The 13,378-nt window shown below is 42.1% G+C and overlaps 1 protein-coding gene across 1 annotated transcript in view; it reads right to left on the reverse strand.

Moving 5' to 3' along the window:
* LOC128752528 (WD repeat-containing protein 70) overlaps positions 1-13,378 on the reverse strand; it is a 34,450-nt gene that overhangs the window by 1,020 nt on the left and 20,052 nt on the right. The window contains exons 11-17 of the mRNA XM_053853818.1: positions 11,156-11,255; positions 10,919-11,003; positions 10,680-10,818; positions 4,355-4,455; positions 2,577-2,656; positions 720-836; positions 320-482 (exon numbers count right to left, since the gene is read on the reverse strand). Of these exons, the coding sequence (XP_053709793.1) occupies positions 320-482; positions 720-836; positions 2,577-2,656; positions 4,355-4,455; positions 10,680-10,818; positions 10,919-11,003; positions 11,156-11,255 (785 nt within the window). The remainder of the gene's footprint in view (positions 1-319; positions 483-719; positions 837-2,576; positions 2,657-4,354; positions 4,456-10,679; positions 10,819-10,918; positions 11,004-11,155; positions 11,256-13,378) is intronic.

The following is a 13,378-nucleotide window of genomic DNA, read 5'->3' on the forward strand; positions in this document are numbered from 1 at the left end:
ATAAAAGAAGTCTTTGTGAAGGGATGGTAGGGATGATTTTTTTTCAAATTGTGGTGTAAATGTAACGGCCAGTTGAGAAGCTCCGAAAAAAAAGACTGTGTGCCTTGACTTTGCTCCAGACTTCAATACGTCTACGTCTGATAGCCATCTAAAACTGCCCATTACTGCACTTTAAATACGAGCCTGTAAAACTGTCCGCCTCTTTAAACATTCATGTCTCACACAGAAACCCAAGAAGCTTCCTGACACTATAAGCGGCGCTCGGCTTACACTCCCGAAACACAAGACGACAAGTGAAGAAGAAGAGGGTTTCTCTTACTTTTTGTAGGCCGGGGCGATCCAGAAGGGGTTCTCGGACGCCTCTTTGGCGTGGCGCAGGATGGCCTCTCGTGGGTTACTGTCGTCCGTTTTATCTAAAGCGATGTTCTTGACAATAAAGGAGGACAAAGTCCCACCATGAGCTGCAACTCTTCCTCCACGACCTGCATGGAACAGAATCACACTAAGTAGTGAGGACACATGCTAACTTGAGTTTGTAAATAAGTTTTGGACCAAAAACAGAACCAGCTCTGGGCATGCAAAGGCAACATTTGGAAGTCAAGTAAACATTAGTATTAATAAAGAAATTCAGAGGTTTAGTTTACGACAAGGGAATTCAAGGTTGGATTATCCAAAGTTCTGTCTGTGTGTGGTGTCTGTGAGGAGAGAAAGTGAAGTACCTGGTCCAGATACAGGAGGCTCTGGCTTGTGGGACTTTTTGGGGTCAAGTCTGTCCTTCTCAAGTTGTTTCCGCGTGCTTCTTTGCCGGGCTTCTCGGAACATGGGGAGGGCGTGAGCTGCAGATACACAGGGGAAATAAGGACATCGCGTAAATCTTCCAGGGAGACGATGGTTTGGAGTGATGGTGAATGCGGGTTCTTTGGAGAACAGACAGCACAAGTCCTGCGGCCTCTCTGATACACAAACCCGCTGACCTCTGACAGAACTTCCACTCCATGTACGATGGTAGTGTGTGTCACCAGATTCATCACGTTCAGTTTCAGTTCACGCACTCGCCACTCTTCACACTTTTGGACGCACTTAAAGCCATCCTGGTGAAAGTGAGCATGTGTAAATGTGAATGAGTGCTGCTGGTGGAGTCCTCTCCTTGTGGCTCACAGGGCGACACTTTAGTGAAGAGTTAGATGAAGCGATTTTCCATTCAGGCGCCCTCTGAGTGTTAATTCTTCTCCTCCACGCCACATTAAGCAAAAAGGTTACTGTTAACAGATTCCCTCCTTTCTCTCAATGGGCCGTCACTCGCGTCTCGTCTCCTCTAATTTTCCAGTATCAGGGCATCAAGTGCGTCACTCTGCACCAGAGGCAGGCGGCTTCACACCCTGTTGGCATGGCGATGACATCACATGATAAAGCTTGCGCTCGCTCACACAATAAAAGCAACATAAACAGTGTCTCTCCACCAATCAGAGAGCAAAGTGTCGGCAGTCCCTGTGTAGTTCTTGGAGTGCTCAGGTCCATGCACTGGAGAGATGGTGGCCGCGTGTCTCGGATGTGATAGCCTGACGGGTCGGTGTGTGATGCCTGGGGTCACACCAGCAGAGGTGGACGATGCAGATGTCACCGGCGTGATCTGATGTTATTGGAAACACATGCCGAGCGCATGCACAGTGATGTGCCCTGCAGCTGTCCACCCGCTCGCTCGCCACTCTCCCATCAGCTATTGTGTGCCACAGCCACAAGGGCTGTGTATTAGGCAGCTATCTCCCGATACGAAACACATCCTGATACAGGAGCGGTGACATGATACACTGTGATATATTGCAATACCTCAGCAATATAGTTGTCATATTAACAACCATTATTTTTAGGGCGAAAAACCTGATAATGCAGTACAATATTATAGCATGAAAACAAGATCAATGTAATGAACTCATGAAATTTCTCAGTCCAACAGTGGAATGAACTAGTGGTGGGACTTTAACGGGTTAATTACGATTAATTAATTAATGCAAAACGTGTTAAAATATTAAATTTAATTTAGCAGTTTGCTCTATTTTCAAGACATGAAAAGAGCTTCAGTTTAAATAAGGTGATATAAAAACTTATAGACACCATCATGGTTTATTGTGCTATTGTCAAATTTATATACCATTAAACTGCGATTACTTGAGATTAATAACAAATTCTCTAATTGACTAGATTATTTTTTTTTATCGAATCCCACCCCTAGAATGAACAACTCCCTACATCAACAATATAAGTCTAAGGTACAGAAAGACAATGTTATTAACATTAAACACATCACAAATGGAGCAGCACGTCCAACTATTTCTGTAATGGGATATTTCGCAGAAATATCGATAAAAATAACAATATTGCATGATGAAGTATTGGATCACATCGATATTTTCTTACACCCCTAACAGCCAATGTATCCATCGCAGAGATCAAAGCACCAGGAAGGCAATTATCCACAGTAGCTGAATGAGAAGGCATTTACGGGCAACACTGAAGGGCAAAACAGAACAGTACAAAACAGAAAAAGTGCATGTTTGTGTGCACAAATAGAGACTTACGTGTGATGATGTAATCCTGGGTGAGGGCTTCAGCATGCTTCTCTTTCCTCTTGCTCTTCACAACACACAGCTTAGCCCCCCTGGAAAAGAGCAAGATGGACTAAGATGGTCTAATGGGGAGCTTGATCTGATGGATAGTGTCACCATAAACCACTTATTGACTGTTGAGGTCATGGTGTCACAAGGAGCATCAATCCAAATCTTTCTGTGACAGTAGGAAGTCAGGTTAAATTCTAAAAGCTAAAAGAAAAATGGGGCAACTCGACATCAACTTCAGCTCCTCAACAATTCTGAAATCAGTGACATCAGTCGCTATTTTATGTTTCTTCATCTTCTCTAAAATTCCGCTGGAACACGCTTCACAAAGCTTGATACAGATAATAGAAAGAAATGGTGAGGATTATTTGAATAATGTTCAACGTGAATATTGTCATTTTTAACCATGTCAGGCTCATAAAAGGTTAATCCCAGGCCGCAGTGATTCGCTTACATGGGTCACAACCCCGGAGAGATCTGCAACTATTAACCCAGAGGCCATGTATTGGTGGATTTACACCGGATGTTAGAAACACTGCCAACTGAATGAAAGCCATGTAAAGCATAACAACACTGTAATATATGCAGGTCAGAACCTTAGGAAGGGGGCTTTGACTCACCTGAACCTCAACCACAAAACAGGGCAGAATTTGAAGCAGTTTGGACAAAAAGCAGTCAGGACATTTGAGTCTCAAAAATATGTCTTCCTTTTCATTCTTTGTGGCTGAATTACACAGAATTAACTCTGTTTCCTCATTGAGGCACAAACAGTTGGCATGATAGTCTCCTATTGATAGAAAACTGCCTGTGGTTTTCAGTGACATCAACATGAAGAGGTGCGACTCACATGAGTAAATAACAGATAAACAGATTCCTGATGAGCCAATTCCATATTTGGTGAACTATAGGGGGCAGATCACGTAAGAGAATCGTTCTGCCAGGGAAAGTTCTAGAAGTCTGCTGTTCTGATCCAGTGGAGGAAATCTCCTAGCAATGTTGAGTTGATGCTTCACATTACGTTTAATGAGAGGTTGGGACAATACCAGCATTTATTGCAAGAACAGGATGTTTCATTGTCACATAAAAGTATAACTCAACTGAAAACAAAATGCTTGAGGAGTACTTGCAAATATAGGTCATTGGGTGAAGATGAATGACAGTTTGCAAGTATATTGCGAGTCAGTTCTCTGACAGATCAATATTCAATACGCATCAATAAACACTTGCAACATCATGGCATCCAAGAAAATGATGTTCTACTCTCACGCTAATATTTTTGGCTTTGCAAAGACTGGTACAATGTTTCAGGCTTGGCTATAGAGAATATTCAGGTCTGTGATTGGTCCAATTCTCACAAGACAAACTAATAAATTCATATAAGGTGTTAGTGAGGGGCTCTACTGTAACTTTGTGACAGATTTTGTTGCACAATGGTGAAAAACACCAATTCACAGCAACATTTAAGTGGAAGCGCTGGCTTTTTGGTGGGACATAATCCATTTGGGAGGAATTACACGCAGTGTCAATTGGGTCAAGTGGTATAAGAGCTCATGATTTTAGCCTATGCTGCATCATTTTTTGTCAATAAATATATTTTTAAACATGCTCCTGAATCAGCCTGTATTACAATGCATGCCATGGGTTTACTTTAAGTCATTTTTATTCATCCTTTTAGATTTAAAGCAGTGATTAATGACTTCACAGTCTCACAACAAGGTAGCAGATTAATAGAACTGAAATACCTGTGGCTTCTGACAGGATCATAATAAACCTTGATCAGTCCATTTCCGGTTCCTGCCATGACTTGGTTGAGTTTGGGATGCCACAGACAGCGGACCACACTCTGGAAGACAAGAGGATGGTGTCAGGTGTCTACCACATGGCTGTGATGTGACAAAATTTGTTGAAAACGTTTAGAGTTATTCACAGATCGTCCATGACCAAGGTCTGTGGAGGTGGGCATCCACACTCGGAGTGCACGGCTGGTGTCGTTGACTATATTTGGATGTTAAGATGAGAGCTGGAACCTTTAGTCTGTGTGACAGATGGCCCTGTGCCAATACGCAAATGTGACTGCGTTTATCCAGAGGTGTGCGTGTGTGTGTGTGTGAGTGTTTAGTACAGAGCAAGAGTTGTAGGGACCGAATGCAGCGGGGAGATCGATTGAGCTGTCGTATTCTGTCTGGACTTTTTTGGCAATTAAAAAGGTACAGTATCCTCCTGTGATCACATGACTTGAATGTGTGACACACTCTGGGAGTCAGGAACGTTTCGTGCATTCTGATTTGGATGAGGCAAGTGGATGTAAGTGGGTGGGGATCGGGGGTAAAATAGTATGATGGGGGTGGGTAAAGCCATGACTGGGATGTCCAGATTCTGTGACGAAAGCTGCTTAACGCCCAGCTGTTCGGCGTCCCACCAGGAGACCAGCATAAGGAGCCTCAATCTCTCTTTTATGATGTGCACAAACATGCACGCACAACTAGAGACATGCCAACTTCTGACATCAAATAAAATTGGGTGAATACTGTGATACAAAACACAAAAATGCACATAGTTATCTGAGTGAATCATTCAAATGAAAGGAAGAACAAATTTTAAAAGGTTTTCCCATGTTATTCGATTTTCTTGAACTGGATAAAAAGATCAGCTGATTTGAGTGCCATGAACAGATGATGGTGAATCTGCTCACCGAGATCATGAGATCCCAGAGAAATCATTTGGAATAGATCCAATTGAAAACGACCTCATGTGGGGGAAATGGGCGATGTGGCTGCATTGGCAATCTTTGCTCAATGACCTTCATGAAAAGTCACTGTTGAATTGTGATGGTGTACTGCAGCACTACGTGTGTTTCTTCAAAACTAGACAGTGGGGACGATCTCAAATGAAAACAAATATCACTTCACGTCACTGTTGCTGTAAAATAGATTTGTCAGAATCCTCTAATTCAAATGCAAACAAATCATGCTGTCGACTCAGAGAAAGTCCAGCTAAAACCACCAAACTGGTGGTAGCCTAGCTCAACCTTGTCAGTGAAGGGTTCCACTGCTTTCCAGAGATGGGTGTGTTTATACTGTGGGATCTCTGGTCTTTGCTTCAATCCCACAAAATCACGAGAAGGCAGACAAGTTAATCGGGCAGGCTGTTTACTCGCTGAGGAAATCTGGGCAGCTGGAAGAAAACGGGGTACCAACGCTCTTGGGGGTCACAACCGCAAGTGCTGACATATTTTTATTTAAATGCATGATGAAGCGTGGAAGCACTTCATTCCAGGCTGTGGTTGTGTTTCACAGCGAGGGCTGAGTCAACCACATGAGAAAAACACAGGTGAAGCAGTATGTGGTGATCTAGTCCAAATAGAGCCGGGGATGTCCTTACAAACCAGAGTTCAGCCTGCAGTAGCAACACGTTGGCCAAGTAGCCAGTATCTCTGACACTAAATCTGGGTTAAATGTGGCATTACGGATGCACGCAGTCGCTGAGTGAAACCACATGCGCTCAGTTGTTAACTGACCCCAAAGAAGAATAAGGGGTTATTGCCCATCATTTCTAAATTAAAAACATGTTGCAAAGATATTTGAATTGTGATAATCGACATCAACATCAGCAACCAACAAGAGCCTTTTTTTCATATCAACAGCAACTAGCTTTTATGATGATAAGAGTTAACCATCTCACAGTCGAAAAGTGGTTGGTAAGTTCGAATCCAGCTCTGGATGAGGCTGTGTGCAGAGTTTGAATGTTCTCCTCATGCTTGCCAGGGTTGCTTGTCTGGGCCCTCTGGTTTCCTCCCACGGTCAAAGAACATCCAGAGGTGAATTGGTGAATCAAGAAGCATGAAGTTTGTCTATATGTGCTAGGCCTCTCACTGGATTGATCTTAACCTTATCATAAACCTGCATAAACTGCAGGCCTCTGGGCATAGTCCGGACAGCCAGGTCATTTAAAGTGGCCCTCAAGAAGTCGGAAAACATATACTTGAGAAAAGATAAACTCCAATACCACATCACTACCAGAGATTGTTGACGCAGTATAGTGACCGACGGAGATTACTGATCAAGCTTTGCTGTCTGACAGGCTGTTTTCAAGCAAGTGGAGCACTTAAATTGATCTGAAAATGCAAAAATAAAAAGTAGAGAATCTGAGGAAAGAGGGTAAAACCGAAGTATGCTTTAAGGGTGGTGGATGAGGAAGATTCATACATCCCGACACAAATCACTGGGATGCATTATTCACAAGCCAGCCTCTGAAGTGACTGGTATTACATTCTGTTTCAGCTTTTATTTTCTGTTAAAGGAGTGACAATAAATATACATTCTGCTCAGTCCACGACTTGGACTGTGTTCAACATTCCCTCATGTGAAACTTAACCTGAAATCTCCTCAATGAAGGACGTGTAGACACTGACGTTTACCCCCCTTGACACCAGTATGTGTCGGAAAAGTAAAAATATGAAATACATTTATGTCAGAGCAATTTTATAAGAAACAAACATCTGTCTTATTGGCTCCAGAAACATCTGGCAGAGAATGCCACGTAGCTTTGACATTGAAATATTTTCCTGTTTTCGGGAAGTTGCCAGAGTAGCAGGGCTGTTTTGGAAAAGCTTAAATATGAGGATTATGAGACAATTGCAAGACAAACTATGAGGCCTTGGTGAAAGACAAGGAGAAGGATGTGTATACAGTGGAGTGAGTGTGAAACAACTGGACAGCACATAGTGAGAGGTACGTTTAGAGCATTATCATTTACACATCAGGAATCAGCAAGTACTACATACTGTAAACCAGTGAAAACCAAAAAAAGAAAAAAAAGGCCCAGTACTACTAAAGGAAAATGTAAAATCAAAGTCTGGGGTCATGTATATAGTTTGAGTTAAGAATGATTGGTGGGCTTCCCTCTCACTAGTCTGACAGCTAAGCCACTTTATAAAGGCCGCACTTAAATTCTAGCGTCTGTGGGAGAAGCAGCCGACTGATGTAAACACAGCAAATATAGAACAGGTTCACAGGGTGCATGAGATTATATTCACCACTTGAGGGTTATATCAGTTAGTTGTTGAGAAAGTCTCACTATACAGGGCAGCTCAAACATGATTCCACTTAGTTCCTGTCGCAGGCTGTCTTCATCGCAATACATTCTAAGGGTTCCAATTATTAACACAAATGGGTTTACTGCATAAGTAATTGGCTGCAGGTGTTCAAACCAGTAATTTCCTTCTTTTCTAATGCAATGTGTTTGAGTTTATGGGATGTTTAGAGCATTGCAGCACAGTTGATGGGCAGAACCATCAGGAAGAGGTTCCACCGTTCCTGCAGTGAAACTGAGATGAAGCCTGCAATGGTAAACAGTAGTAGATGGCAAAAGGACTGTGGAAAGATTACTTCCAAATGTTTACCGTCCCTAATAAAGTGAAGCAGAAGACAAGAAGGAGGTGGTTAAGTGCTAAACAGAGTTTGACCTCAAGTGACTGAGGTCTTATATTGATGAAACCCACATGGACATTTGTTTCTATTTAAGGGAAAATGTAAAAAAGCTATAAACTGTGTTGCAATAACCATGTTACAGTATCTCACTAGGAATCTGACCCAAACCATACTGAGTGCTGGGATTCACACTGTGTTCAATATGGGGGTGAAAAAAAAGGGAAAACACACTGTTTACCGCGAAGAAAGTCCTTTAACAACCCAGTGGTGAATGACTACAAAAGTACATATTTGTACGAGAAACTATATGCTTTTGAAAAACATTTTCAATCATTTAATGGAAGCCCTCAAAAAAGGAAATATGTTGGTTAAAATGCATTTCACATATGCAAAATTTGAAAGAGGTGTTGCAAGACATTGGCAGGGATGAGTGGAGATATAACTTTGTCTCTGTCTCATCAAGAACCTGACCCTCCATCGACTCTCATGTTGCAATGAGAGTATCAAAGTAGAACCATATTTTAATTTCATTATGATTTTATTACTGTGTATAGTACTTTCACACTCGTATAAACCACTCCTACGCCCACCCTTCCTTTGACATGTTAATAGCACAGCATCTTCCTCTTGCCCTTAGTTTCGATGCTAGAACCCTTAGGTGATGCAAAGATGTGGACTTGTTATTGGAAGGTTTGATGCACTAAAACACAACAGAACAAAGCACTTCACTCATGGACGCTTAACGTGTGCCCCGATTGCCATGACTATAGCGTAAATCAGGAGGCTAAAACTACAATGCTGTCATCAGCCTGCTGCACTAAAATATAGACTTGTGGACCAGTGCCAACATTTTCCGTCTTTCAGCAGCTAGTGGTTCACAGTGATGCAAAAACACAAACAAACTGAGACTTGTTATCTTTTCTCATATAAGCATGCTCAAGCATGAAGAGCATCGTCTCTGAAAGCATCAGACTAAAAAAGCAAAAGGCCATTATTTTACGTCAGCCAAAACGTTAACACTGCTTCTATACAGCGGTAAATTTCTTCAGCCAAGTTTGAAGAAACAATGACAGCTGGAGGAGCAAGAGATATTAACAACTCAGGAGTGCTGGACCGACGAGGTGCCGTCAAACACCATTGTGGGCTCCAAACCGGGCCATCATTTTGTTGTTTATTGCTGTAATTGTCGAGTAATTAATTTCACACGTGAATATGTCCAAATAGCTATTTCAGCTTGGGTGTCAATTATCATTAATAAACAATAAGAATTAGTAATTGTTTGATTTCTGTGTGGAAATGGTTGAAATGGTTTTTAGGGATGCTCCAATCGTGATCGGTCGATTTCAGCGTGACAGGTGAATCCAGATCACTACCTGTCATTGCAGATCACAACATCACGTGTGACAGCCGGCGCTTTGATGAAGCCCTGCTGGTTGTGACGCGCCCGCTCGTCGCTACTCGCTGCTCACTCAGCAGCAGCCGTGAAGCAGCAGTCTGCTGTGGAGCTTCTTTCAATCTGTCATGTAAAGTTTGCATCCTGCAGCACATGCACAGGAAAATGCTGCGCAGGGAAGCGCCTTCAAATGAAACACGCCACTTAAAGCTCCAGCACTTGACGGAGCACGGAGAGTTTTCTGGGCTCATGAAAGTGAGACCTCTGGTTCCTCGGCAGCAGGCTGTTAGCAACACCCGCGGGTCCAAACGTGACATTCGGAATGATAAGAGTAATTATTAATTTCACCGAGCTAGATGAGCAGCCTTTCTCAGATGTCGTTTATGTGGAGACGGAAACGACTGAACCCATTGCCGTATTGGTGTCAGGTGAAGCGTTCATCAGCCACCTGTATCTGAAACCGTTGAAAACTTTTTGAAAACTTGCATAAATGCAGTGCTCTCTCATAGTCCTGCTACAGGCGGCCAGTACATATATATTTCACGGACATAGCAAAGTCTGAAGAGACTCTCACTTCAAATTAAATGTTTTTCAGTTGTCCTTTTGACAGAATAGTTGCTGCATTCTGCAAGGATTCTTTTCTCTATTTTTTGCCTTTGTGAAGAGGTTTATTAAAACGTGTCTGAATAAAAATGATTTCATGGTTCATGTTTTCACATCATCTACTCAGATTCAGTCAGTCCATGTGATCGGTATCTGTGATTGGCAGCAAAAACCGTCCCTGTTGGTTTTACTTCATACCTATATCCTCTCCTCTTAATTACTTTGCAACACTTACTCCAAATCATTTTTTAAATGTATGTATCAGTCATCATGTTTAGGTTTCATAGTAATATCTATGGCATAGTTTAAATCTTGCATGTCTAAATGTCTGTGATTGTCAACTCTACAACTTAGGCCTATTCAGTGTTTAATTCTCGTCTTTCTTACATCACAGACACAGAGACATGCTGTGAAGAAGACAGTGTCAGCATGGTTGAAGCGATGGTGACAACCAGCAAGGGTCATGAGTGATAAAATAGCAGCAGTGAAAGGGAAGCTTTGTAGCACAGTATTATACAGTATGGTTCGAAGGCCGCTGCACTGATGCACAGGCAGGAAGCAGAGTTACAAGTGGCAGAGGTCACTCGGAAGTCTGGGGACAAACATAACATGAATGACGGACGAAGAAGTTTATAAACTTACAGCATTGGTGACTTCAATATCATAGACCTTCTGGAAAGAAACTCGATCGAAGAACACCAGCTTCCCATTTCCCTCTTCCTTCTTCACAGAAGTCCCAGTGAAAAGAAGTTTGTCATCCGGACTAAAACAGCAGTCAGTCCTGACAGGGTTTATAGAGTACATTCACGAATAAGAAAAAACAAAAAACATGTTTGGTTATGATGCTAAAATATCTGAAAGTGATTATGAAAAAAACTCACATGGTGAAGTAGTTGGTCAATCCATTTGCCATATTCACAGGCTTCCTGAAGTTGCGGATATCCCACATCTTCAGAGTGTCGTCGCCTGCAGTGGCAGATTCATTGGATGAGGACGTACCTCAGCATATGTCAGATCAGCTGTTCAAATCAGGTTAACATGAACCTGATCCCTGCTCATGAACCCAAATGTGTCAGCACTTCACTTAAGGTTCCAGTTATTCCAACAGAATTTCTCACCTCCACGAGAAGCAAGGGTGACACCATCGTATGAGAAGGCAAGGCAGGAAGTGTCTGATCCTGGAGCATGGGCTTGTCGACAATGAAACTTTGTGTGGACCTTCAAAAAAAAAATACAAAAGTCAGACCAGCGGAACAAAAGGATTGACAGTAGCCAGGAACAAGAGGAGAAAAAAATTCCCCCAAATAAAAATTACATTTTGCAAAAACTATGTCTATTAATATCATAGTTTTATCTTGAATATGAGCTGTTTGATGACACAATATTGAAATTTAGAATTTCAACATCCGAGAATAAGGAGGGCACATTGTTCTTACATTATTAAACTGTGATCTATCATTACACAGCATTGATGAGGAAGCAGAACTTGCTCACACTGCCCACAAACATTACCTCGGGTTAAGCAGCCACAGCTTCCATTAGTTCTAAACGTAATGCAAATAGAAGGAGTTACAGCAATGCAGCCTTCGACACCCAAACTTGGATAAGGAGTTGCGCATGGTGAGAAAAACAGATAAGGGGAAGGAAAAGGGAAAGGCTGGCAAAAATAATAAGTGGCGCTTGAGCGAGAGAATAGGAAGTGAGGCCATAAAACACTTTCACAGAATATGTAAGGAAGTTATTAACCCAGACAAAACAGATAAAGTGTTACCTTGAACTATAGATAATAAGGAATTCACTTTTAAAGCCTGAGGCCACAGAGCCGCTTAGTCTGCTCGGGGAAGATTTCCATTATCACCTATTCGTTCTGTCGCAAACTTGAGTCAATTTTCTACGCTTTTCCTGCTCGACTATCTCTGGAATATTTAAGTTGCAGCACGGAAGTTTAAACTTAATTTCAAATTAACCTCCTGCCATGTATGAGCTGTATCTCTCATCTTGGAGCAGGTGTGGAATCAAACTGCCACACAGCCCTCAAGCCAATAAAACCCCAGGTTGAAAGTTATTAGCAGTGCAAAGAATCACAACCCTCTGTTTTCTTTGGTGGTGCATCCGTGATGATAAACTGGCGACATGTCCCAGGGCTCCTGCCCTGTGAAGCAAAATTCAATTCCAAGAGAACGTCCCCCTAATTCCAATTCAATTCCATTGATGTTAAAAGTTAAAAACAGAGGTCTATCTTGTTTTTGTTTAACAGTTCACGTCTCCATACATTTGACTTTCGACTCATTTAATAAAATATTATATCTATAAACTATATATATCTATAAACCAAAAAAAATAAACTGGAAACTGTGACCATATCAACATGACAATTTAACTGAAGGCAATTTAACTTTTGTTAGAGCACACTAACACTGCACCAAATGTCTTCACACAACAAAGAAGTTTCAGGGCTCCTTTGTGCCTGACATAGCCAAGCCCTCTTTTAACGTACTCTCACGTTATCATGACACTTTCACCACCTGAATAGAAACTTTTTGTCACATATAACTCCAGGACCTGTTTGCGGTGAAGACAGCAGGTATCTTGATGCATCGAAACAACGATACCAGCTATTTATAAAACATATAATGCTGTTGTGTAAGGCTCTGGGTTTATTTATTATCCTGACGCTGACTGCCTCAGGCAGATGCCATGGAGTTTGCTTCCTGTGTTAATCTACATAGCCAGCTAGTGAAATAGGAGTCCAGTACACTGTTTGATACTAGTGTGAAGCATAAAACCCATCATGCTGAATTCTAAATAACACTTCAACTGTAGCAACTTTCAATTCTTCAAAGAGGCAGCGAACGTAGATGCAAGCTGCAGACACCTGAACCTTGATAAGCAAGACTTGATAAATACCTTTCAGGAACTGCGCATTAGGTTTCAACCGCTGCAGCCGGTGATCGCAGTCCACCAGACGGCCAACAGCTCTTAACTAAGTTATCCGAGTATCGTTATATAAATACTGCACGATCCAGCCCTCCACAGACCACAAAACCCTTCCAAATGCCACATCTGAGAAAGACGTCCACAGTGCAGTCAGGTTTTGACATCTCACTCTGACCTTTGTTACTTTCTGTGTATCAAGTAGCCAAACCGCAGTCCTGAGCAGCTGCTCTGATCTTTCATGGAAATCAACAAATGCTGATGGTCAAGCAGTGTGTGTGTGTGTGTGTGGTGATTAGAGAATAACAGCCGCACAGACAAACGGAGTCATCCTCCAGGCGTGTCTACTGTTTCAACGTAAAGTTAATATCAAATACTATCAGGTGTTATTGACTGAGGCATGCCAG

This window comes from Synchiropus splendidus, chromosome 1, assembly GCF_027744825.2.
Source record: "Synchiropus splendidus isolate RoL2022-P1 chromosome 1, RoL_Sspl_1.0, whole genome shotgun sequence".
In the NCBI taxonomy this organism is placed as follows: Eukaryota; Metazoa; Chordata; class Actinopteri; order Syngnathiformes; family Callionymidae; genus Synchiropus; species Synchiropus splendidus.